The sequence below is a fragment of the Syngnathus floridae genome, chromosome 1 (genome assembly GCF_059516105.1).
Source record: "Syngnathus floridae isolate MCC-2025c chromosome 1, RoL_Sflo_1.0, whole genome shotgun sequence".
NCBI classification, from domain to species: Eukaryota; Metazoa; Chordata; class Actinopteri; order Syngnathiformes; family Syngnathidae; genus Syngnathus; species Syngnathus floridae.
The window spans coordinates 3,269,074-3,293,327 of record NC_142413.1 but is presented as its reverse complement, the minus strand read 5'-3'; the positions used below and the strand labels follow the sequence as shown (position 1 = coordinate 3,293,327).

Below are 24,254 nucleotides of genomic sequence, written 5' to 3'. Positions count from 1 at the left end.
CTGATTGTTACTCAACAGGTCCCAGCCCAAGGAAACCTTTGCTCCACCAAGGAGGTATAAAACAAGCTCCAGCAATTCGTCTCCTGCAAATCCTTTCTGGTGACTCTCACTTTCCAAAATGTCTGAGTTAAAAGCAACTCGTCTAGAGCTGGCCATTTTTGCTCTCTGCAAAGTTTTTGATGAATACGCCAGTGCAGAGGGGAGGAAGGACACGCTGAACAGGACAGAAGTCGGGACGCTGGTAAAGAAAGAGCTACCCCAACTTTTTGAGGTAAGTCACAAATCACTGCAATATGAGCAAATATGAAGTGAAGTAAAAAAAAATTTGCATAAAATAAAATCTTAGCTTAATGCTAAAATATACTATGAAACCCTAAAGACAGGCTAATAGAAATTAGCATCAATTTGACAGTAATTATAATGCTTCAACAAGGAAAAGTGGGTAATAGTTCATGCTCTAATTATTAGAATCTAATAAATCAGAAATCACAGTTATTTAGTTCTTAAGCATCTTTTTTCCCTCACTTATAGTTTTTTTTCATGCATTTAGGCAGCACAGGGAAACCCTGAGGGGCAAACACTTCTGCTGGATTTTGATGGAGATGGCGAGATGGACTTCAAGGAGTTTATGGTCGCCATGTCCTGCTTGGCCTGCATCTTCAAAACGGCTTGCGCTGAATAAAACTGATTTCAGTACTTGAATGAAAATGTCATGGTCATTTCTTTACACGCATTGCGTCAATGAACATTCGTAGGGGAAAATGTTAGCCACAAACAAGCTAAATGGTCTGAACGAGGCAGGAAGTGAATGAGGCAAAGCCAAACAAACAATATGCTCACAGTAGATTAGCTCAGAAAACAACCATGACTTCTCCTTTTATGATCATTAGAGGCTATAAATCGGTTCCAGAAAAAAACACTTTACATGTTGGAAGACTTACAAAACCAGAGCACTTGAGCTCATTCATTTGAATCATGGTTCGCTTGCTAACTCTACCCAAACCACTAGTGTTGGTAAATTGGAGTAAATTCAGACAATATAATTTCATCACATTTTTTTTATAATTTTTTTAATATAATATAATTTCATCACATACTTTTTATAATTTTTTTAAGTTTGTTTGCGTGACTTTTCAAATATGTACCCTGGCCAACACTTCTGTATAGGGTGTCTGTGCTGCTCTCTAGCGGCGAGTATCCAGTTTGCATCAAATGAAAAATCAGATTAATCGGCTTGTGAGGTCACCAACCTCACCCTTTTCTCCTTCTGTGTGTGGGCGGTGTACATTACACGGGTTTGACTGGGATTAAGGTGATCACAATAAAGGACTTTCTACAACACTTTGATTCTCTTTGTGGTCTTGTTTGGCATAAAGGAGGTCAAAGTGTAAAGTAGTTGTTTGGTGAGTAACTTGTGAGTCAATCTGGGTGTGCTGTCATAGACAATCGGGTAGCAAACTCACCTTTAACCTGTCTGCTCAGATGGGTCACCTGACTGCCTGCGTGCCTTTGTTATGGTGCTTCCTGCCATTCCGCAGATTCCTTTCAAGCTGCCATTGCGGAGGCATTCCGTCAAACAGGATGTTGGGTTGTTCTCATAATTTGTATGTGTAAATAATAATATTTATGTCTGAGGTGTTAACAATGGAGTTACTGTGGGAAAAAAAGTCAAGCAAGTCAAGTTTGAAGTCAAGCGATGTTGTGCCTTCTCATGTGGCCACCAGGGGGCAGTATGAGAGACACGTTTCAATTAGTTGGAATGCCGAGGATAAAGAACATATGACTGAGTAGTTAGTGTAGTTTGTGTTCATTCTTTTTGCAATGGCACATAGATGCTAATTAGCGTTAGCATTTAGCTAACAAACTGAAAGGGTAAGTATGTGTTGTTTTTTTTAATACACAAAGTGGGATGCAGTATCTTTTGTTTTATGTTTAGTTTGACAGAAAATTTAACTGTGTTTTTTGGGCGTGACAATTTAACAGGTTAGGATGGAGGTTAGCATCCTAAAATTGATGACTTAAGTTTGACTCAGGTCAAGTCATGCTGTTCCCGTGGTCGTAGCGCAAACACAAAGGTGCCACTCTTAGGCGCTCACCTTTGACCCACATACAGCAGGCCTCCTTGCCGCTCAATTAGTTCAGAAACGTTGCAAAAAGGCTCTTATTTGAATTGTCACGGCGACGCCGCAGACGTGAGTTTATCAAAACAACTTTGCTCGTTGCATCACGGGGTCGCAAAGGTTTTGCATTGAGAGAACACGCACGCATGGAATGTCCTGATAACGCATACTCTGTGCGCCACGTGACGCAATCACCCCCCCCCCCATCCCGGCGCTTTAACTGTGACGTAATTAAAGTTCGAATGAGTGGCCCACTTATTCACAACAATCACATGACGAGGAGACTTTCAACTTCTATATCAGACACCCTGTGCACAAATGCAGCTCCTGGGATGTCTTTATCAAGATCAAACTCAAATTGAGGGGTAGTGATAGACTTTTTTCTGCATGCCTGAGTGGATTTTCGATGCTAAACAGCTATGATCACTGGCTGCTTTGTTCAATAAAAAGCCACTGATGAGATTGGTTGGTAATTGATTGACTTTATAATGCAGAGTCATTGTCGTCCAAAGTCTGCCATTTGCTGGCCAGTGCGCAAATAATAATAAAAAAAAAAACATGGCCGCATCAGTAGGTAAGAAGCAAAAGTTATATAATGTCGTTACAAAGGTGGATATAACAAATAGCTAGAATTGAACATTTTAACTTTTTATTGGAGATTTCCCAAACAATATTTGTTTTGCTTTCTTTGCCACGGAATACCACCTGCTGGTTCCTGTCACAAAAACTCCTCGAAGAGGATTTACCGGGCACCCTTGAACTACATGCCATCTGCTCCAATGGATCATTTTAATGAACACGTGTTGTGAAAGTGAACGTCCCTGAGCAGTGCTGCGCTTCATAATCGATTTAAAAAAATCATTGCGATCTATTGGACTTGAGTGATTTGTTTTTGCAGATATATATCGGCAAAGGCCACGTGTCCTCATCATCACGCATCTGTGTGTGGTGCTCGCGATCAATAAGGTGTTTGACCTTTATTGACCTTAGGCTGCAGGGATGCCAGATCCAGATCAGACTCGTGAGTCAATACCTACTCAAGTTACCCTGGTAACTAGCCACAAGAGACCTTGGCTTGGTGGTTGATTTTTACAACAATCAAAACAAGCCACTTATGGCCTTGAGTCATTGTGTCACATGAAGCGTGCCACCTGACAGGTCAGGTGGTGATTTCCCCACAAAAATAAAAATAGTAACAATATTCCCAGAAACTTAAGACAGCTACAATTGTGCAACAGCGGTTATTTAAAAATGTATGACTAAAGAAATGAGGATAAAAATAAGAGGCACTTATAAGTAGAAGGGAGCTCGTTCTCAAACAAAAGTAATTTCCCATAAATGATATTTTTTAAAGGTGCTTAAAACGCAATTACCAATCACATCAATTGGAAATTCTCTTCTAGCTAGTCACAATGGATTTATATTTGATTTAAAGTAAATTTGATTAGTTTCCTCAGTATTAAATATTTAGGGAGAAACATGAAAAAAAATCATATGGCACATCGGGGTACTGTTGGGGTACACATGATACGTATGTTTAGCTCTAGTTCGAATTTTGAGTAAGAATAAAATGAATTGATTAAAGACCAAATGGAATTATGATAATGTGATGACGACGACGTCATGATGATGTATATGATGATGATGACGATGACCGGTGTTTGGCGTACGTACTACTTGTGTTTCTGATGCAATACCCTGGCGGAAGGAGCCCGTATCTGTTAACAGGACGGCGGAGGTTTGCCCCGTTGCCTAGATACCAACTTAGGAGGTGGCGCATGAAGCGCCGTCGTCTGACTGAAACTGGTTTCTTGTGACGGCCATTTTGGCTCTGGCGCAAGCTGACCCTCAACGGAGCGCTCTTCCGCGCGCTTGAGCCCGAATGTCGCCATTTTCCTCGTCGCCGCTCAAGTGGCACTGGCCGTGAAAACAGCGCCATTTCCGTCGGCGTCCATGATACGCTATGCTACCGCAGCGGATTCCAGAGCCCGAGCTCGGAACGGCAGCAAGAGAGAAGTAGCCGCTCCCTTGTCGGCGTTCCTCTCCTCTTCAGCCCGCTCGCAGGTACGTCGAGCGGCTCGTCGTTCGTGTGTTGTCGTGGCTTTTTATTCCGCGCGCGTTGTTTGCTTTTAACTGTGTGACGACATGGCGCACATTTTTGAAGAGAGCAACTGTCAAGTCCTCAACGGTTTAGCCGTCCATGAGCAGCTCCTCCTCCTCGTCCCCGCAACAACGACCCCACTTTGGAAGCTGGCGCTCCGATCGGATCGCACACTTTTTTAACCTCCCGCAACATTTTGGATGCTGTGGTGGCCCACTTTCAAGTAAACCACTTGGCCTAATGTCACCGGGTCGCCCCTGCTAGCTTGACGGTTGCGCTCGGGAGCTCGAATGTCACCGAGCACGATCAAGTCATTCGCCGGACAAACGGCAAAGTGAAAGCGAAAAATATCGCGTAAAAAGTAGCCGCGGACTTGTCGGGAGTGACCTTTGTGTTTCGATATGACTTGGGCGATTGAACCAGACGACCTAGCTTGATGTGCAACGTGATTAGCTGGTGAGCTAACATTAAAGGTCGGTGGTCCAGCTAACCTCGTTTGACTGCAAACCAATACGGACACATTATAAGATGTTGTTTTATGCAACAACTGGTCGAAATCGCATATTAAAAAGAAGATACTGTTGGGTTGGATTGTATTTGGGCCCGGAGGCTGTCGATGTACAAAGTTGAAGTATGCTGCGAGCTAAATAAAATATTAGTCACAGCGTCCGAACTCCCCCCCCCCCTAAAAAAAAAAAAGAGTGGCGCACGAGTTGAGTTATAAACGTTGTTCAATCATATTTGGCAGTTAGGAATGTGCAAAATACATGTAAATGTTGTGGAAGTGAAGCGATTGTTGAAATGTAGAATATGAGACCTCAAATTTAGATGGAGGAACGAGATAAGCACGTCAAATATATCTTAATTTAGTGTGAACATTTAAGTCCCCCCCCCCCCTCCCCCCTCAGCTTGTCCCAATATTTTGGAGTTGGAATTGTTTGAGGCAAAAGAAATTTGGAAGCTGGAGGGAAATACCAAATATATCTCACGGATTTGTAAATGTGACTGGAATTTGGAGAAATGGACTTCTGGGAAAAGTGGGAAATTTTGGAATGCGGACATTTGTAGTGCCAAAGCCTTCAGCATTTAGTTTAGGCCAGCGGAGGAAATTTAAGTCGTGGAGTTTCATGCAACTGTGTTGGGCTGCTGCACACAGTTAAGCTTCTTAGCTTTGCCCTTTTGACGCCTCACAATGGGTAACCCTTAATAGGCCTTCCTTGATTGACAGCTACATAAGCGAATCACATCATGGCAACCACCATTTGCTTCTTATGTACCTGATGTAAGGATCCAAAACACATGTTCCTGACAGGGAAGTGTTTTTTTGCCACTTGCTTTCAAAGGAAACATCACAATCTCATCTTTTCAACCGAAGCAGCGTCACTGCTGTCTATTATTTCCCTTTTAATTAACACATTAACGTGTGTTGCGTTCCAAAATCGATTCGAATGCTTAGATGATATTGCTTTTTTTTTTTTTAAATTAAACTGCGTATTTGTAAGAAGCACTTGTTTCTGGCCGTCTGCCTCCAGGCTGTATAATTCTGAATAACCCTTTTGTGATATATTCCTTGCTGAAGACTCGCTGAGAAGTATTCCGAGCCGCTGATAAGTCTTCTCGCCGTTTTTCAGGTGGTGCTGGTGAAGCGATTGTTGCAACATGGACGTGTGACGCAAACACCGCTTGTGTTTTGCTGTGCAGATGAGATCCATCAGCACCATAAGCTATGCCTGACGAGTAAAACCACCCTTTTTTGCTGAAAGCAACCAAAAAGGGGAAAAGGAATCCCACATGCCTCCTCACGTAGAACCCCTTCGGAGCGTCTCGCTGGAGTGATCTGCCCAACCTTCCAGAGGTCCCGCTCTCTCTTCGCTCATCTCCGACAAACATCTCATCGCAATGCCAGTCCACCTGAGAATCACCAACACCTGAGGTCTCATGCGTCCCGTGAGCACCGATTCAGACGGTCGTGCTCCTCCCGAGAACCTCTCTTGCCTCTACCCGCTCGCCGGCCCACTATCCGCTTCAGAGATGTCCCTGCTCCAGTCGCTGGGCCCAGTGCAAAGCTGGCTGGGCCAGGAGCTGGAGAAGTGCGGGATCGACGCCATGATTTACACCCGCTACGTCCTCAGCCTCCTCCTGCACGACAGCTACGACTATGACCTGCAGGACTACCTTCAAGTAACGTCGTCAGATATGACCTTGTTGCACGCTCGTTGCTATGCGCTCAAACAGTCCACGTTTTGTTTGGCAGGAGAACGACATCTTTTTGGGCTGGGAGAAGGGACCTGGCAAGAAATGGGGCAAGAGTAAGAAGAAGGGAGGGACCGACCTGAGTCTGGAGGAAATGAAGAAACAAGCGGCGGTGCAATGTCTTCGTTCTGCATCTGATGAAGTAAGCGCTGCTCGGATCGAGCCGCCTGTATCTGGAGAATATCTCCAAATACATATTCGAACTTCTTCTTGAAGTTAATAGCGCTACGTGAATGTCGAGGCGCGGCTAGCTATGTGGCGTAATCCGAGTTCGTAAAAGTTATAGGGGTCCGGACCCGCTGTATGGGGGGGGGGGTCTTGGCAACAAGCCCTCTGGGGAGCGGACTAGACTGCACTGTCTATTTTTTAACCAGCACATGCTACGTGGGATTGCTGACCAGCATTCGCACGATGATGTCAAGGCAAACATCGTCTTAGAGCAAACTATACCTTATAAGATATTTGCTAGCGTTAAGTTGGGTTACGTTTTGTTTTGCTCAAAAGTCACAAAGGAATAACGTGATGACCCGAGTTCAATTTTTTCATTTTTTATTCACGACACTACTAAAGCCGACATGTCCTTTTTTTTTTTTTTTTTTTTTTTTTTTCTGTGCATTTTCAGAACTCTGGAATCGAAAGCCTGGTTGAGGAGCTTTGCTCCAAACTTCGCGACATTCAAAACAAACAGAAAGGTTTGTTTGATTGTGTGTACTAGAACTCATGAAAAGCAATTGTGTGTGCATATCTTCTTCATGTTTTTTGTCTTACAGAGGAAAAACAGATCCAAAAGAAGTCTGACGGTGCTCATTCTCCCGAACGAGTCGAGTCCCCCTCTTCAAAGGACCAGGTGGAAATGTAAGTTGCGTCACAAGTTTTCGATATTTCAACATTTCCCTGCAAAAACCACTAGGCTCGTTTGACTTTGCTTCTCGTTTTGGGTCTCAGGTATTATGAAGCTTTCCCACCTTTGTCCGAGAAGCCTGTTTGTCTCCAAGAGATCATGACCGTGTGGAACAAAGCCAAGGCCTGCGCGTACTCCAGTTCATCATCCTCGGCCGCTCCGCAGACCAGCACGGACACGTCATCCCCAAAAGATTGCAACAGCGAAGGCGAAGCTGCCAAGGAGCGGAACCCCGAAGCCTGCGCCACCATCACGGGCGTGGCAAACGAGAGAGGCCAGCATCGCCGAAGCAAGAAGGAGAAAGAGAACCGATACCACGGCGGCGCGGCGGCAGAGGAGAAGAACACGGTCCACTCCAAGCGACAGGCGAGACACAGGTCCGAGGGCAAATACCGGGCCCGGTCCTGGTCTTCAGGCTCTAGCGAGGGGGGCTCGAGCTCGAGCGGCAACCAGGGCGACAAGTCGTTCCGAAGCAAGGCGGTTAGGGTCAGGCACAAATCCCGAGAGCTCGGGAAGAGTAAGAGACAGCGCAATAGCGGACAGCCCAGGCTCGCGTCCAAGGCTGTCGACAAAGAGGAGCAACGGAACGCGGGGGGGACGGGCAAACCGCTGCAGCTTTACAAAAAGAACCGGAGGTCCCTTAAAGAGATTCACAAAGAGCCGGTCTGGCCGCCAGCAGACGAGATCAGGGTGGAGGACAGGAACGCAAAGGAATATATGGAGGAGCCGCTTTGGTACACGGAGCCCATCACCGACTATTTTGTACCTTTCAGCAGCGAGCAAAGCAAGCTGGAGACGAAGTACCGAAGCAAAGTAGGATCCCCTGAAGACTTTGCCTCGTCAGCTGACGCGGCCTCGCTGCCGGAGAGAATCCAGGGAATCTGCGTGGCCAACGAGAGCTACCAGAGAACATACCTTGCCGCGGGCTCGTTTGTCGACGGCCACTTTGTGGAAGCGACGGGCGAAGCCGAGGAGGACGCCGCCGCCGCGCCGCTCGTCGGGACCTCAAGCTGCCCTCAGCCAGAGGATGGTGGACATTTAGATGACAAGCATCTGCCAGAATTCACCGACTTCTACGAAGTTGATATTTATCAATCCATATTGGATACTAGTGCCTCAGACTCGTTACAAGAGAGTCGGATCCTCAGCATGATTCGACGAAAAAGCAACGAGCAAAGAGAATCTCGTTTAGTGTTAGATGGCTTCGAGCAGCAAGGGAATAGTGCAATAAGGGCAGAGGCGGAGGAAGCGCCGGGATCGTCCGGGTTCCTCGTGGAGGATCTCGACAGCATGGCTCAAGTCTGTGGATGTTACTCGCCGTCGACTTCAGACGATATCGACGGAGAAAGCTTCTTGGGCGACTCGCCCGTTCGGCTCTCCCCCCTCTTCGATAGCGTTTCCTTGACCCTGCGCAATTTGTCGGGAAACGCCGAGACCGCCGGCGAGCCGTCCGGCTTGAACTCCTCCTCGTGCTTCTCTCTCTTTGAGCTGCAGTACGACAGTCCCACTCGCTCCCTTCCCCTCGACTCGTTCTCCGTCGCTCAAGAAAGCAACGCCGCCGCCGCCAACTCATGTAGCTGTCTCGACCCGCAAGCTAACAAACAGTCTCGTTTGCTAATATGGACCAAAAATAGTGCCTTTGATGAAACTGAACACTGCTCCAACCTTTCAACTCGGACTTGTAGTCCGTGGTCGCATTCGGAGGAGACTCGTTCCGACAACGAGCACGGGAATATTGCGGCCGAGGACCCCGCCGCTCCGATTGGCTCTGATGAAATTGATTGTATCATCCCTCCTATTTCTGGTACATATCTGGAGGATGAAATCTTGGACTTCCTGCAACAGGACTCCGGGCGCAAATGTGAGGAGGCGAGCATTTGCACAGCATCCTGCCGGACTTACACCAAAAAATCGAAATTGGAGTCCCTTTGCGGAATAGCATTGGAAGAGGACGAGGGGAAGCCGTACAGCACGAGCGTTTTCTCCGACGACGCAAACGGACAAAGGGGCGAGTACAGCTCAGGAATAATCAAAGACATTTGGTCCGCGGTCGGCGAGGCCAAGTCGGCGGCAGCGGCGAGGCAAGGTGGCGAGAAAATGAAAGAGGATGTCTTCTCCGAAGACTCGGGCGCTTACTGCGGCAGCTGCCCGGAGGTGCAGGCCAAAGGCGTTCCCGTCGAGCCGCCTCAGAAAAAAGCTGTGCAGCGCTCCGAGTACCACCTCTGGGAGGGCAAGAACCAAGAACAGGACTTGGCCAAAAACAAACTCTCCAAGTTGGACGGCGCCGGGGATTATATGACTCCGTCCAAGCCCTGGGACTTGAGATCAGATAAAGACGGAACGTCTTTTATCATCGGCGGCGTGTACGGAGAGTTCGCGACGTTGAGCTGCGATAAGAATTGGCCCGTGGTGCCACCAAACGAATCTCGGCACGGCTTGCTGCAGTCGCCGGCGGCGGCGGGCGCCGCTTCCGGTTCCGAAATGCTCACAATCGCCGGCGCAGACGTGTTGGTGAACAAGGGCGGCTGCTTTGCTCCGGGACACCGGCGCCTGTGGAGGCCCCTCGTGTCCTTCGGCCAAAGCGAGCGCGCCGTGGCGGCGAGCCGAGACAAATTGAACAAGGGATTCTCTTTCATCTTCCGGGAAGATTTGCTGGGATCCTACGACGGCTTGCGTAGCGAGGAGCAACGTTTAGAGTACCCGTTTGCCTCCTTCGACCTGAACAATCCCTTCTCGCAAGTCCTTCACGTGGAGTGCTCCTTTGAGCCTGAGGACATGGCTTCCTTCAGCCCGGGCTTCAAGCCGAAATCCATCCTTTGCTCCGACTCGGAGAGCGAAGCCTTCTGCCCGCAAATTTACGGCATCAAGCAAACGCAGTACCGGGCCATTCGCATTTCCCCCAGGACTCATTTCCGGCCCATATCGGCCTCAGAGTTGTCTCCCGGGGAAGTGAGCGATTCGGAGGCCGAGACCGACAAAGAGGAGGCGAGTTTCCCCGTCCTGGCGCCGGTGGACGTTTTTGACGATCCTCAAGCCGATCTCAAACCACTCGAGGAGGACGCCGAATGCGAAGGCCCGTATTATGGAAAGTCCGAACTGGAATCTGGCAAATTCCTGCCCAGGTTGAAGAAGTCTGGCATGGAGAAGAGTGCCCAGACCTCTCTGGATTCGCAGGAAGGCCCCAGCGTCCTTCTGCCCATTGCCGAGCAAGAAAAATGTTTGGACTGCCAGGCGGCGGAACACGGATCAACCGCAGACGGGCAGACGGACACCTCGGCCGCTCCGTCGCAAAAAGAAGAGTCTCCGGTGGAAAAACCGAGCTACTCGTGCGCGACGGCGGGCCAAATGCCCAAATACGGGATCGCGTACGACTTTGTCAGAGATGTGCCGGAGGTGAGTCGCGTTACCCGACGGCGCCACGCGAGCCGTCTCTTATCGCGTAACGCTTTGGTCCGCTTTGTGTTTAGTTCCCTCTGCTAAGTGGACAGGGAGTGAGCGGCAACCAGGACGATGAGTGCTGGTGGCAAAACACACTCTGCCCACCCTTGTTCCCCGGATCACAGTGTACAGGTACGCCTCCAGAACACAGCGAAGTCTTGAGACGTGACTGAGTTTTTTTTTTTTTTTGTCCCCCCCCCCATCTAGGGAGCAGCAACATTTGAGTTCTTCATTTCGCACCGGACTTGCGTTGGCAAGGTTGCAGAGTTTTGGCGACTGTACCGCCCGCCACCAGCTTTTTATTCAGGTTCATCTCAAGAGCCACAAAAACCTCTTAACGTGGGCTCGTTTCTCGCTTTCCACCGACTCCGCCGACACGAGCGTAACTGCTGAGTTTTCATTTACTAACTCCGTGCTTGTGTAATCAATCAGGTTGGCGGGGGGTGACAAAATACGTTCAAATAAGATGAAAAAAAAAAAGTGTGTTAGAGTGATGATGCCAGATTTCCATTTCGAATATCTGATGCAGCTACGAGGTTACCACTTTTGTTTCAGTTCTGCTTCCACCACCTTGCTTTTCAACTTCAATACTGGATAGTTGGTTGCACGCGAATGGTTGTGCATGTGCGTTTGTCCGGCCAGTCTCACTCCTTTTTTTTTTTTTCCCCCCCTAGTAAAAATATAAACAAAAACAAAAACCGCATTGCTGCATAAATCAACCGCAATCTACTCTCCATCTTTTCTTGAGAAAGACCAGATGTTGAGATTTTTTCTTTTTCGTGGTGAGCTTCTATTTTCTTTAGTTTGTTATGAAAGAAGTAGAGAATGTGTGCAGTTTTTTTTTTCGTCAAGTTGAATTGCCCCAGCGTATGAAAAAAAAAAGAGTTTTCGAAAGCTTAGTTGTAGACTTCGAGTATGGTTTGTGAGCAAAAACAAAGAGGAAAAAATAAATATCACATACCGATCCAAACTGCGATTCTCTGAAATAATTTGGCAAGGGGAAAAAAATGAAAATTACGACCCACAAAAATATCTGAAGATGATTAATTATTTTTTAAAATAAATCCTTTTGTTACTTCTGTTGTACTCAACATTGGTGCTATAAATATTTTTCATAATGTGGCTGTAGTAATACGGAAGTGTTTTTTTTTTTTTTTTTTGTAGTCCAGACAGTCTGAATCCATCCTTTTTTTTTCTTCCAAAATTATGAAAAGGAGACAATTGTTTTCCCTGATTACTGTTGATTGTACTTTTCTTATTTGGTTATTTCACTTTAATGTAACTTTTTGAATGGTGGAGAAGCATTTTTTTTCAGTTCGTAGTCACGGGGCAAAACAAACAAATGACTCTCCGTGTGGAGTTTGTGTTGGTGCAACCAAATATGAACATGGTTAAACCTAAAAAACAAAATGCCATAATTACACTACAAGGTACGGTTGTTGTTTTTTTTCAACGTATGGTGTGTTTATCTCATTTTATTTGGTCCATTTATCTTGTTGAAGCATTGAGTCATATTCTGATGCGCGTGAACAACGAACACAATAAGTGATTCAACTTGAATGGTGAATACGTACGCATGTAAGTTTGTTCAAATCAAAACAAAAAAAGCAAATACATTTAAAAAAAACAAAAAAACAAATTGGATTTGATGGCTCAAGTGTATTTTATTGAGCCTTGTTGCGACTTGCGTGTTGCTGATTGAAAATACAGTTAAAAAAAAAATCAGCAGGGTAAAAGCTTTTTCCTGTTTAGCATTTAGTAAGGCTGCCTGTCTTTCCCAATTTTGTTTCATTAGAAGGAAAATTGGCCAGGCTTTTTTTTTTTTTTTTTTTTTTTTTTAAAATAAGATCCTAACCATGATTCTCAAGCACAAACTTCCCATCAGTGCGCCGTTGCTTGGAAATGAATGTGTCAATGCAGTGTTCATAACGCATGGCAGGTCGAAGGCCCCGCTTTTCGAAACGGCTTCCTCGTTTGGAAACCTTAACGCCAATTTCGGGGTCTCGCCCGCCTGTCTTTCGCAGTCATCAGACACTCAGGAATTTTTTCATACACTTTCATAAATGTGATCTACAATCAGATGTGGCGGGGGGGTCAATTTGTAGATTACGCATTGACATTATTTCCAAGCAAGCCACAGAGATGACTGGTTTTATTTGGAGTTATAGTTTTAGGAGAGGAGGGAGAGAGAGAGAGAGAGAGAGAGAAAGCCATTGAAGACTGCGTAAGCAATGTCAAGTGGCACGCTTCTCAAAAGCCGCCAAGGTTTCTATGCAATGCCTTGGCGCTTGTAAGCCCTCAAGGGGATGTGGAGAAAAGTCAATCATGTCAAATTTTGTTTGTTTTTCACTGGACGCCTGGGGTAAAAAAAGGAAGTCTGAAAATACAGCTTGCAAAAGTCAGTCCACATTTTTTTTTGGGGGGGGGGTATCAAAAATGAGTGATGTGATTGATCAGTCAGAAGGTATTTTGAGACAGTTTGGAGTGTTGTGGTTGGGAGCCGACGTTTCAATGGGTGGTCTCTTTATGACAAAGTTTGAGTTCGTCATCAAAAATAAGTCATGAAGCGCTGAGTTGAAAGTAACGCGTCTCACCTTTCTCCGTGAAATTCTTCCATTTTCTTATGCTGCATTTGAACGAAAAAGAAACGGCAAGAAAAAAAATGCATTCAGTGAGGGTCTTTTTTTTTTTTTTTTTTAATTTGGGGGGATGACCCAGCACTGAAAAGTTTTCAGTCATTTCATTCCTTCCTCTTGGTTGTCCCAATCTCACTCGAAGTAGCCGTGTGTGTTCTGATTTATGTACACCCTGAGTAAATGATTTTGTTTCATTGTGGATTTCATTAACATCTAATAAAGGGTCGACCAAATATCACAATGTCAACTTGCCTCCTTTTTTCTCCCCCCGTCTTTTTCTTGATGTTTTTATAGTACCGAACACCAGAGGGCAGACTGAGCGTCACCACCAATAAAATATGCCCAACCAGTCTCTAAACAATTTTAGCTGTGTTAATGTAAATATAATGAAGTTTGATTTGACAAATTTGTAATTTACAACTCCAGATATACCAATAATACTGTTGACATCAATTTGAAAAATGTAAACCAATGGATGAATTTTAGACGTCACACTAACAAAATTTTTTTGGGTCAAAGTAGTGCTGTAACTGCAAATGAAGGACGCGATTTTAATTTAATTAAATTAATTAAATTTAATTAAAGTGCAGCTGCTTATGTAGCTGACCGTGAAGAAGAATGACATTTTAATAAAACAAGCGGAAGCAAAAGAATTTAATAGCAAAACGAATGACGCCATTGATCAAGTATGACATCATCTTGGTTTGTTTTACCTCCACGTATGCATTGTGCGAACAAACGGGAAATTGAAGCTAAAAACTATAACAAAGGTAAAGAAAATTGAAAATTAAAGACTCATTACAGCTGATGTTGAAATAAGGCACTTAATAATAAACATAATTTGAAAACAAAACCAAATAAAATAAATGAGTATTTAAGAGGTCGATTAATTATGTCTGTGGTGTGGACAGGTGACTCCATCCGACGTCAACACTCCGGGCTCGATTACACCCCGTCGCAAGTTTGTTTTAAAATGGCGGCGGAAACAGGCAGACAGGTACAAGATGAGAACTAAACCGACTAAACTTATTCATTTCCTCTACTCGCGTTGCTGACCAAACACCAGGGAGGTGTTCATATTTCTTCAAGAGGGTCCAACCCCGCTTCGCTCCCAGTGAGGCTCGGCTTAAAGACAAGTGGACGTAAAAGCGAGCGAGTTCCGTTCCAAGTGTTTTTTTTTTTTTTCTTCACCCCTCCGTCGCTAAATGACCTCGCGGTGGTCTTGTTTGTCCACGTCAAACTGCGAAGAGGAGAATTCGGCGAGGTGATAGTAGTTTCCGCATCACCATGGAGCGATGCTGCCCGCGGACGACTGCTGGCCACCTGTAGCTTCGAGCGGCCCCCATGGCGAACCCGATCCACTGTGACTGTAGTCGGACGGAGAGCCGGGGTGGTAGGTTTTCTAAAACACACACTTTTATTTACACTGACAACACCACAGCGCTTTTGAAATATCCTTAAACAGTAAGTAGACTTCTTGTATTAAGCTTAGTGCAACGCACGTGATGTGTCTTGAAAGCTGCTTAATCGTTATTTCACTTAAGAATCATCAGACATTAACCCAAATGAAAAGAAACAAGATAGACCGTAAAAATATTATATTGCTTGATTAAAAAGCTCGTAAAAGATATTGTTTTGAGTACTTTTTTTTTTTAATTGCAGAAGAATTGTCATAATATTGTCTGTCCACATGTTGCTCCACCTTTTGAGAAATATTGCTTTTCAACAACGCAAATCAATGCTAAGTGTTAGCTTGCTAATAGTATTTTCCATTGTGTTTACATGCTTTCGAGCTAAGTGAATTTGGAAAATTTATTCGCGACCTACCCCCACCTCTAATACTGCCAATTAATTTATCAAGGTCCTATTTTTGTGTTTTGTTACATAAATAATAAATCACAATTACAATAAGCAATGTCAGATTGAATCTATTAGAGGCTAAGCTTACACCAAAATATCGATGTGACATCATATTGCTCCACATTAAATGGAAATGTCTATTTCTCAGGTGGTTCCGGACAAGTCATCGTGGAGAATGGTTGCACAGTAAGAAGCTTGTCTGTCTCCAGTCATCACGATGTCTCCGAGCAGCACATCTCTGATCTGAGCACGGTGCTTCAAAGTGAATCAACACCATGTCCCCCTTCGACCTCGGTTTTCCACAGCAACCCACAGAAGCTCAGTCTCGACCTAGACAGTCACAGTCTGACTTCCCAGGACTCTGGCATCCCAACATTGGAGCTCAACCCTCCGGATCTCACCGGATTAGACTCTCCCGCCACTTTAACATTAGATGACGACCCCTCCGACGGCAACGGCGTGCCCAAGTCGTCCAGCTTCCCGCGCAGCGGCTACGACAACACCCGCTTCTTCAGCCCGGGCCTCAGATTGCCCAGCGGCGCCACGGGCCACCGAACCTTAAACCGCAGCGACGACGTCTCAGTGTGCAGCGTGTCCAGCATGAGCACGGAGCTCTCGGTGTCCAACGAGGACATCGTGCATTTCACCGTCACTTCCGACTCGAGCGCCATCGTCACCTTGGAGACAGACGACGGCTGCATGGCTCCCTTCTCAGACGTGGAGCTTGCTTCGTTGCCGGAATGCTCGAAGGACCTCGATGGTCGGTTCCAAGCTTTCTCCACTGGAGACATGAGACAAGAAGAGGATGGCAGGCAAAAGAAACTTGGATCGCTCACCAGCTTGTTCAAGAGGTAAGTCTTTTTTTGTTGGACTAGTAAAATCAGGATAAAGTAAATCTTATTTTTTTGAGGGGAATATGTTCCAAATGCATCCATGCATGTTAGCATCAAGCTAATCCCGGCGATACAGGCAATGCAATTCTCAGTTTTACATTTGACTGCTAACGTTATTTAACTGCTCCTTTAACACGCAAAGCAGCAACGCTTGCAAAGCAAATAACGAAGGAATCCTATTAAAGTGTCGGTTCACGTGCACCCTAAATAACCAAAGTCAGCACCCTGTTCATGTATTTTAATCTTACTGCAGCGGTCTAATCAGCGCAAATCCTTTTCCACTCGCCTGGTATGTTTGGAAGCACCATTTATTGCTTTTGGCCTTGTCCTGACGGGGTTCCACCGGTGACCCTAGTTCACGATTCTCATCACGCTCCCATCCAGTGTATTGTGCTATTATTATCAGTCATTCACGTTGTAAAGTTAAAAATTCTCTCGCTGCCCTTCAGACTTTTCCACCCTCCCACTGCAAAGGGTGGAGCTGTTAGGAATGAAATGTTCCTTCAGGACATTTCACTGCATGGACAAGAACTATGGAATGCGCACCTCTGGTTCTGCGCTCATTACCGAATTTCCTGGCTTCACAACTTTTGGGTACACTCATTTGAGCCTGTTAGAGCAGGATGACCGCTCCGTCGCTCCTTCTGTACCTTGACTGGTAGGAGGACATTTTGGGTTTATTTGATTGGTTTGTCACTCGCTGTGATTTACTCACAAGTCGATGAAGTGGCGACTACCGCTGGCTTTCAAACGCTATTCTTCGGATTTATTGTCGCGGCCTCCAGCAGCGCTTTGATGTCGTCGTGTATTTGGCTTACTCTCGCTCGTCACAGCTTGTCTCCGCGTTCGTGCGGTGCAAAGCGGCAGCAACGCTGGACTTTCCTACCGCCGCACTCGGAAGCGCCGCCGCCCTTCAGCTTGCCCGAATGTCAATATTTGTTCTGCGGTGCACGTGAAAGGAAAAAAAAAAAGTCACGTGTCTGGCACTCTGGTTTTGTGTCGCTTAGCGGGAAAAAAAAAAAAAAAGACAGACATCGATCCCTTCAAAGACAATTTCTGACTGCATATTATCCTTACTCAAAACTGCTGCCATCAGGCCAATCTATCTCACATAAGTTGTTGTTGTTCTTTCAGGAATCTCTTTGCTAGGAAAGTGAAGGACAGTCGCTCAGTGGAGCAGCGGGACGCCGGATGGAAGCTGTTCGGGAAGGTGCCACCACGTGAGGTCCCCATCAAGGACCCCAAAAGAATTCAAAAGGTAACTTGAAAGCTTGGACGTCTTTAATGCCATGATAAAGTGCTTTTATGACTCCTCGCTAGCGATAAGATCACACATAGTTATGCAAGGACTTTGTCAGCTGTGAAATTATTAGATTAGCTTTCTCCACCAACTTGTATTTATTTGTTTTGCCCACTTTTGTTTACGGATGTATCTGACGCGAAGGAATTCATCTCGGCCTTCGACCCCGGGCACCAAAAGACTCACGCTGGACTTCACAATTTGATCCGTCACTGTAACCTCATATCCCCCCTGAGGAATCGGTTAACAAAGGGAAAAAAAAAAGATCAGATTTCAAGGCTTTTGTTGTGCCGCTACTTTAAAGACGGCACAACCGGTCCTCATTAAGAAAGCAGAATCATGCTTTGGTCTTGCTACTTTTTTTTTTTGGACAATCTGTTTCTCTGGGATCGATTTGTAAGGCTGTCCGAGCCGACGGCGTTTCAGTGCGGTGGAAAAAGCACGCACGCGCGCACACACAGCGCTCGCTCCAGATCCGATGCGGAGCAGCTGGCGTGAGCATCCCTCTTTAGACAGGCGGGGGAAGGGAGACGCGCAAAGGCTGGGCCGCCATGCCACTGCATCTTTTCCGACGCGGGGCGTGTCCCTCGACCGTCTCACCGTGCTCCGCGTCCGCCGGTCCTCGCCAGTAGCGAGCCCCTCGGGAGCGGCTATGGCGTTTAGCTAATGTTCGGCCGAGACGCACACTTGCAGCTCAATCCTTCCCCCCATCCCAACGGAGGACTGTCGTCGTCGTGCGCGGAACGGCTGCGTTCATGGTGAGTGAGCCTTGTGCTTGTCGGGAGCCAGCCAGCCAGCTAGCGGCTAGGGAGGCGGAAGGATGCCTCTGATTTCACACAATGGGCTCTTTGAGTTCCTGAAGGTGCTTTGTTTTTCTTGTAGCAGGTGGATGACTCACAAGGTTGTCGAAAGAAAAGCTTTTGGCTAGCACGGTGTTATTAAGAGCCTTTTCTTTTATTATTTTCAACGTTACGTCACTGTAACAGCGGCTTGTTTTGAAAAATCGTTCCACGTGTTGGCGTCAAAGTGCGCCCGGCTCCTTTTACAACATATTTACTGTTTGACTGCACCTTCCATTCACCCTTAGTGCCTCTGAAGGCTTTTATGGCTATTATTAAATCCACTCCTCTTAGATTTGTCCTCTTGCCTCTCATAGCCTGACCAAAAAAAAAAAAATCAAACGTCATCAGTCGTCGAGCACGTTCAGAGTGTGCCGGCGTGCAAAGTTGTACGCCGATCACTCGGCCTGCATTATTAACTAGCACGCGTACACAGATGTGTGTGCGTGCGATCGTATTGCTTTTGACCTATTTACAGTCGCGCTCATGAGACGATGTGCGATTGGCTAGCGCCTGTCTGCTGTTCAAGGTCAGAAAGTCTGCCATTTTTTTTTCTCTCCCAGGAATATGAAACAAAAACCGGCAGAGCTGGACACGGCAATCTGACGTCCCCCAGGCAGAATGTGAGGAAAAACCTGGACTTTGAGCCGCTCTCCACCACCGCTCTCATACTGGAGGACAGACCTGCGTACGTAAACGCGCCGCCGTGTTTGTCTTCAGCTGCTATCGGTTTCACTTTACACAAGGATGATGAAAGAAAGCCTAGTGTGGCTCTTATCTTCGCATTCCTCACATTCTTTCCCATTTTTTGTGTTTATTGTCCTTAGACAAATCTCACCACCCTTATTCGTGGACTCAGAACACTACAGCGAACTTTATAAAAAGTTTTCTACAGCGCCGTGAGACGACACATAAAACAAAAGAGAATTCAAAAATATTGAACTACCAAACTGAATCAGACACTGTCATTTTGCTAGCGTAATGCTAACATAGCATGCAAAACTCCATGCAAATGCTAATGTGAATTAGCATGAATTTTAACTGCAATTATAACCTACCTTAAAGCAGAAGTCAGGTCAAAAAATGTCTTAATGTTGTCTTTACATTTTTGAAAGGGCATTTTTGACTTGGCTTACCTACTCGCTAATCACTACGTGTACAATCACGTTCCAGTAACCTTCCAGCCAAGCCGGCCGAGGAAGCCGAGAAACACCGGCAGCAATACGAAGAGATGGTGGCCCAGGCCAAGAAGCGAGGTAACGTGATCTCGAAACACTTGATTTTCGCTCGCATCCTTTCCCCTCGTGTCTCAGCACGCCTATGCCGTTGTAGAGCTAAAGGAAGCCCAGAAGAGGAAGAAGCAACTGGAGGAGCGCTGCAAGCTGGAGGAGAGCATCGGCTCGGCCGCTCAGACTTGGAACCAGGAGATCTTGCCCAACTGGAGCGCCATGTTAGTCACTGAAGAGTCGCGTCGGGAGAGCATCGCAGTCGTCGTCACTCGAGATCACCTTTGACCTCTTTGCTCACCTCCCCTCTGCAGGTGCACGTCTCGACGAGTGAGGGACTTGTGGTGGCAGGGGATCCCGCCCAGTGTCAGAGGCAAAGTGTGGAGCCTGGCCGTGGGCAACGAACTCAACATCACGCATGGTACTGGTGCTCAGTTATTGACAATGGCGATTATAAATTTGTACACCTCTGCAAAACGTTGCATCCTTATTAACATGAAAGACAACAAACAATTAAAATAGATCAATTTCAGGCAAATAATAACTTTATCGCTATCGCTTTTTAGTCTTAACAGCAATTATTTGAAGGCCATCCATTTATCTGAAGCTAAAAAAATAAAATATGTGAGCACCACTGCCACCTACTGCGGTGGATGTGCAATTACACTTTAGTCTTATAGATTTTTGTTTGTTAAAAAAAAAATAAAAAAAACAGATGGCAAGAGGACGTTGTATTTTCAAACTCTTTCAGTTACTCTCAGTGTGAGGGAGGGAGTGAGTGAGCGAGACCATGCAGAGCCTCGTTAGATCTTCTAGAAGATAATCTCTCTGGCTATTTGCTACCAGACCACACACAGAGACAGACCCAAAATATTTATTGATCAAAGACTGATTAAAAAAAAAATAAATCCACCCAGTACATTTTTAGCTCCATATCACCATAATGACCGTCCTTGTTATCTGCCCCCGCAGAGCTTTATAACATCTGTCTGGCACGGGCCAAAGAAAAGTGGAGGAGCACACCAGCTAGCGCACCAGAGGCGGAAAGCCAAGGTAGGGACGGACAAGTCACACCGAAACTGGTGGATTATACCTTTCTGCTGCCCTTCCCCCAGATGCGGACTCATCAAATCGGGAGTCAAGCTTGGAGCTGATCAAGCTGGACATCTCCAGAACGTTCCCCCAGTTGTGCATCTTCCAGCAGGTGGGTGGGAGGCTCAAGCTTCCCCACCCTCGGGGCGGGGGTCAGATGGCACTTTTTGGCCCGAACGTGTGACCGCATCATTTCTGTCTTCTATGTCGTCAAGGGCGGGCCCTATCATGACGTGCTGCACAGCATTCTGGGAGCTTACACTTGCTACCGGCCCGATGTCGGCTATGTAAGTAGCACCTTTCCAACTTCTCAAGTCCTTGAGGACTGTTAAGTCTTGATGACTTTTGATGGTTGTGCTTAGGTGCAGGGAATGTCGTTCATAGCGGCAGTGCTCATCCTGAACCTGGACACGGCCGACGCCTTCATCGCGTTTGCAAACCTGCTCAACAAACCTTGTCAGATGGCCTTCTTTCGCGTGGACCACAGCCTTGTCGGTGCACGCCAAAATGAGCTCACCATCGAGTCAGGAACGACGCGTCGTGTTCATATGTGTTCTTTTGCTGCGCCCGCAGATGTTGACCTACTTTGCTGCATTTGAGGTGTTCTTTGAGGAAAACCTACCAAAGCTCTTTGCACATTTCAAGAAGAACAACCTGACCCCTGATATTTATTTGATCGACTGGTAAGCCATTTTAATTTTTTTTCTTTCTCAACACTTTGACTTGAAAATGCTTCCGTTGTGACATTCTCATGGCGTCTGCCTTCAGGCGCCTCTTTTGAGTTGCTGTGAAAACAGGAAATGTTTGTTTGTGGGGGTGGGGGGGGGTTGTCAGCGGGGGTTTGTGTCACTTTGAAACTTCCTAAATTTCCGTTTTGAATTTCACACATCAAACATGACTGTTTAGTATAATACTCAGTGTTTGGCTTTGGGAGGAAATTGTAGAGGCTAACCTAAAATGCTCTCCAACGATTCAAGTTGAACTTGTTTGACTACACATTTGGATTTCTGTTCGATATTTTCATAATTTTTTGCAGTTCAGTTAAAAAGAGTCATTGGAAAACATACTCCATTTGCATACATCCTGCTGCCACAAACTATTTGATTCGACTTGGGCACTGAAATATTAGGGCCGATCAATATGGATTTTTTTTTTTTTAGGATAATTTTTGATACTCAAAGTAAAATCCAATCCCCTTCCAGGATCTTCACCTTGTACAGTAAGTCTCTCCCACTGGACCTGGCGTCTCGCGTGTGGGACGTCTTCTGCCGAGACGGCGACGAGTTCCTGTTCCGCACGGCGCTGGGCCTGCTGCGCCTCTTCCAGGACGTGTTGACCAACATGGACTTCATTCACATGGCCCAATTCCTCACCCGCCTGCCCGACCTGGTCCCCGCCGAGCAGCTCTTCCAGCACATCGCCGCCGTCCACATGACCAGCCGCAACAGGAAGTGGGCGCAGGTAGACCAACACACTTCATATTATTTTCATTTTTGATCCGTGATGATCTTCTTGACAAGACTGTGTCCTTTTTTAGGTTCTGCAAACGTTACAGAAAGATCCGGAGCGAGGCAGTCCGGTTCTGAAGCGCTGACGCGCGGAAGAAACGCAGCAGCAAAAAAAAAAAGACGGAACTCGAGTCGTTTAACGGAGCTACGTCGTGAGGAACGGAGCAGGGGTGCCTTATTTCACCAAGACGACACACTCCCGGACCCCATGGGACCACCAAGATGCCAGTTATCACTTTCGGTTCTTGTATGTTACATGTCGAGATCCTCCGCAAACGAGGTCAGAAGCTGCCTTTCAATATTCCCGCGACGTATCGTAACTAACCACTTCATTCCGCATTTCAGCCCGTCCGTGTTTGTTTTGTGTGAGGTGTGTGTTTATCGAAAGGGGCTAAAAAAAAAAAAAGTTGTCGAACTCATTTGTTCATCTCAACTGCTACGGTAAAGATGTAGCACTTTTCCTTCAAGCTGTTTCCATTTCGGCGGTGAGAATTTGCGGTATCACTTTCTTTTTTTCTTCTAATTTAGGACCATTGTTCAATTTGATGAAATTTGTGGGTTAACAGGAAACATCATGGTTTTTTTTTTTTTTTTTTTTTTTTAAAGCTGTCTGTGTGGTTTTGCACTCCCCCAAGCACAGCAACCCACCACAGACCTGCAATAACACTTTTTTGCACATTGGGCCTTTCGGGTACATCATATGTCATCCCTCCGGCTCGCTTCAGTTTGGAGATGTGTATTTTTACCCGTGTGTGTGTGTTTCCAGAATGAGACGCGTCCCTCTGAAAATCTTTTGTTACATGCGACAATGACTCGTTTGATCCACGGAATTGAATGTAAACTTCGATTGCACTCTCATGTCTTTAATTTTGCTGTCCTCTCCACGTTTGGGTTTTTATTGCTTTGGACTGACCGTTGGAGCGCAACGAACTTGTCATTTGACCAAATAAAGGACTTGCAAATATTCGAATTGTTATATTGCACACTGATTGACATACGAAGACCATTTGTACCACGTGTATCATTTGGTTTCCGTTGCAACTTTAAAAGCAGAGTGGAAAGTTTGATGTCGGAAGCATGTAAAAGTCGTGTCAAAACCACAAGTGCCCACCCTTCTTCCACAGAAAGTCCCGTGTTGTGTATATAAATGTAAAGCTGAGCGCGTCTTCTTCAGAAACACCGTGACTGTTTTCATCCTTCAGATCTCCGCAAGGCAGCATCATGAAGAGCATGCACATCTTTCTCTTCTGCTCTCTGGCAGCTGTGACGCTTTCGGCCGTCTTCGGCAACAGTGAGACCTGAACATTTTTTTTGCCTTTCTGTTCTTTCGAGCCACACGTCATTCTGCTTTCATTCGCCAGATTCCATCAATCCTCGAGAATGCTGCTTTGACTACTACCCAAGAAAGTTGAGCCCTAAACACTTCGAGTCATATTATGTGACTGACAACCGATGTTCCTCAGTAGGAGTCATGTAAGTTGATTTTTTTTATTTTTTACGATTATGAATGCATCTTTAAATGTTGTCGATCCTTGGCAGACTGATGACCAAAAGGAACTTTCGCATCTGCGCCAACCCGACGACGCCCTGGGTGGAGAAGATCATGAAGTATTTGGACGAATCCAGCTTCTGAAGGATGCGCCTGCCAGCCTGCATTTTTGTGAAACGCCTCGTCTCTACTTAGTTATTCTGCTTTACTTTGTCACAAACAACAAAAAGAAGTCATGTGCCATGTTTTAGTCCACTTGATTTTTGTTTTTAATTGAGAATCCATCTAGTCTGATTGGTTGTAGGAAATCAAAGCATTTCAATTAACTGCGCTTTTAAATCATTTAATTGCTAAGTGATAAATCTTAGATTTGATAACATGCTGACATTGCGCTTGACGGGATTTTATCGGACAATGCTGCCATCTGCTGGCTAACAATGAGAATGCCAACTTTGAGGGGGCTCGTAGTTTGTCAATGGAGCTCCAATAAACTAATCGTGTAAATCAGTTTCCCTTCATTTCAACTAATCTATGAAATTATATGAATGATGAATAGAACTTTTCCATTCTCCAAGACGTTGTTATGAGCCAAATAAAG

At 45.9% G+C, this 24,254-nt stretch overlaps 4 protein-coding genes and 1 long non-coding RNA gene across 9 annotated transcripts; 4 read left to right on the top strand and 1 right to left on the bottom strand.

Annotated features, from left to right (window-relative positions):
- Positions 1–22: 22 nt before the first annotated feature.
- Positions 23–708, top strand: LOC148403389 (protein S100-G-like). Its single transcript, XM_088394977.1, has 2 exons — positions 23–271; positions 551–708. The coding sequence occupies exons 1-2, from the start codon at positions 119–121 to the stop codon at positions 680–682; spliced, it is 285 nt and encodes a 94-aa protein (XP_088251103.1). The 5' UTR covers positions 23–118; the 3' UTR covers positions 683–708.
- Positions 709–3,895: 3,187 nt separating this feature from the next.
- On the top strand, positions 3,896–11,183 carry kiaa0232 (KIAA0232 ortholog). 5 transcript variants are annotated; one of them, XM_088383584.1, is made up of 8 exons: positions 3,896–4,184; positions 5,923–6,402; positions 6,476–6,616; positions 7,097–7,166; positions 7,245–7,329; positions 7,420–10,768; positions 10,843–10,945; positions 11,021–11,183. In XM_088383584.1, the coding sequence occupies exons 2-8, from the start codon at positions 6,160–6,162 to the stop codon at positions 11,035–11,037; spliced, it is 4,008 nt and encodes a 1,335-aa protein (XP_088239710.1). In that variant the 5' UTR covers positions 3,896–4,184; positions 5,923–6,159; the 3' UTR covers positions 11,038–11,183. The 5 variants fall into 5 exon arrangements, with proteins under 5 accessions (XP_088239710.1, XP_088239677.1, XP_088239691.1 ...); XM_088383551.1 differs by having other exon boundaries at positions 5,853–6,402; XM_088383565.1 differs by lacking the exon at positions 3,896–4,184 and adding an exon at positions 4,296–4,444 and having other exon boundaries at positions 5,853–6,402.
- Positions 11,184–14,360: 3,177 nt separating this feature from the next.
- Positions 14,361–23,131, top strand: tbc1d14 (TBC1 domain family, member 14). The gene is made up of 14 exons (XM_088383604.1): positions 14,361–14,842; positions 15,458–16,160; positions 17,337–17,460; positions 18,905–19,029; positions 19,515–19,597; positions 19,674–19,791; positions 19,882–19,988; positions 20,540–20,620; positions 20,683–20,771; positions 20,875–20,946; positions 21,022–21,150; positions 21,233–21,342; positions 21,862–22,120; positions 22,197–23,131. The coding sequence occupies exons 1-14, from the start codon at positions 14,794–14,796 to the stop codon at positions 22,251–22,253; spliced, it is 2,106 nt and encodes a 701-aa protein (XP_088239730.1). The 5' UTR covers positions 14,361–14,793; the 3' UTR covers positions 22,254–23,131.
- Positions 15,362–18,663, bottom strand: LOC148403387 (uncharacterized). The gene is made up of 2 exons (XR_015860041.1): positions 17,280–18,663; positions 15,362–17,143 (listed from the first exon to the last, which is right to left on the bottom strand). It is a non-coding gene; the product is annotated as an uncharacterized LOC148403387 (long non-coding RNA).
- A 166-nt stretch (positions 23,132–23,297) lies between the features above and the next one.
- ccl36.1 (chemokine (C-C motif) ligand 36, duplicate 1) lies at positions 23,298–24,160 on the top strand. Its single transcript, XM_088383704.1, has 3 exons — positions 23,298–23,458; positions 23,529–23,640; positions 23,707–24,160. The coding sequence occupies exons 1-3, from the start codon at positions 23,389–23,391 to the stop codon at positions 23,798–23,800; spliced, it is 276 nt and encodes a 91-aa protein (XP_088239830.1). The 5' UTR covers positions 23,298–23,388; the 3' UTR covers positions 23,801–24,160.
- The last annotated feature ends 94 nt before the right edge of the window (positions 24,161–24,254 follow it).

Coding starts and splice junctions, on each gene's coding strand:
- LOC148403389 (XM_088394977.1), top strand. CDS start 119: ATGTCTGAGTTAAAAGCAACTCGTCTAGAGCTGGCCATTTTTGCTCTC. Junction 272..550: donor AGCTACCCCAACTTTTTGAG/GTAAGTCACAAA, acceptor TCATGCATTTAG/GCAGCACAGGGAAACCCTGA.
- kiaa0232 (XM_088383584.1), top strand. CDS start 6,160: ATGCGTCCCGTGAGCACCGATTCAGACGGTCGTGCTCCTCCCGAGAAC. Junction 6,617..7,096: donor TTCGTTCTGCATCTGATGAA/GTAAGCGCTGCT, acceptor GTGCATTTTCAG/AACTCTGGAATCGAAAGCCT. Junction 7,167..7,244: donor CATTCAAAACAAACAGAAAG/GTTTGTTTGATT, acceptor TTTGTCTTACAG/AGGAAAAACAGATCCAAAAG.
- tbc1d14 (XM_088383604.1), top strand. CDS start 14,794: ATGGCGAACCCGATCCACTGTGACTGTAGTCGGACGGAGAGCCGGGGT. Junction 19,598..19,673: donor GGCCCAGGCCAAGAAGCGAG/GTAACGTGATCT, acceptor ATGCCGTTGTAG/AGCTAAAGGAAGCCCAGAAG. Junction 19,792..19,881: donor TTGCCCAACTGGAGCGCCAT/GTTAGTCACTGA, acceptor TCCCCTCTGCAG/GTGCACGTCTCGACGAGTGA.
- ccl36.1 (XM_088383704.1), top strand. CDS start 23,389: ATGAAGAGCATGCACATCTTTCTCTTCTGCTCTCTGGCAGCTGTGACG. Junction 23,459..23,528: donor TTCGGCCGTCTTCGGCAACA/GTGAGACCTGAA, acceptor TTCATTCGCCAG/ATTCCATCAATCCTCGAGAA. Junction 23,641..23,706: donor TGTTCCTCAGTAGGAGTCAT/GTAAGTTGATTT, acceptor GATCCTTGGCAG/ACTGATGACCAAAAGGAACT.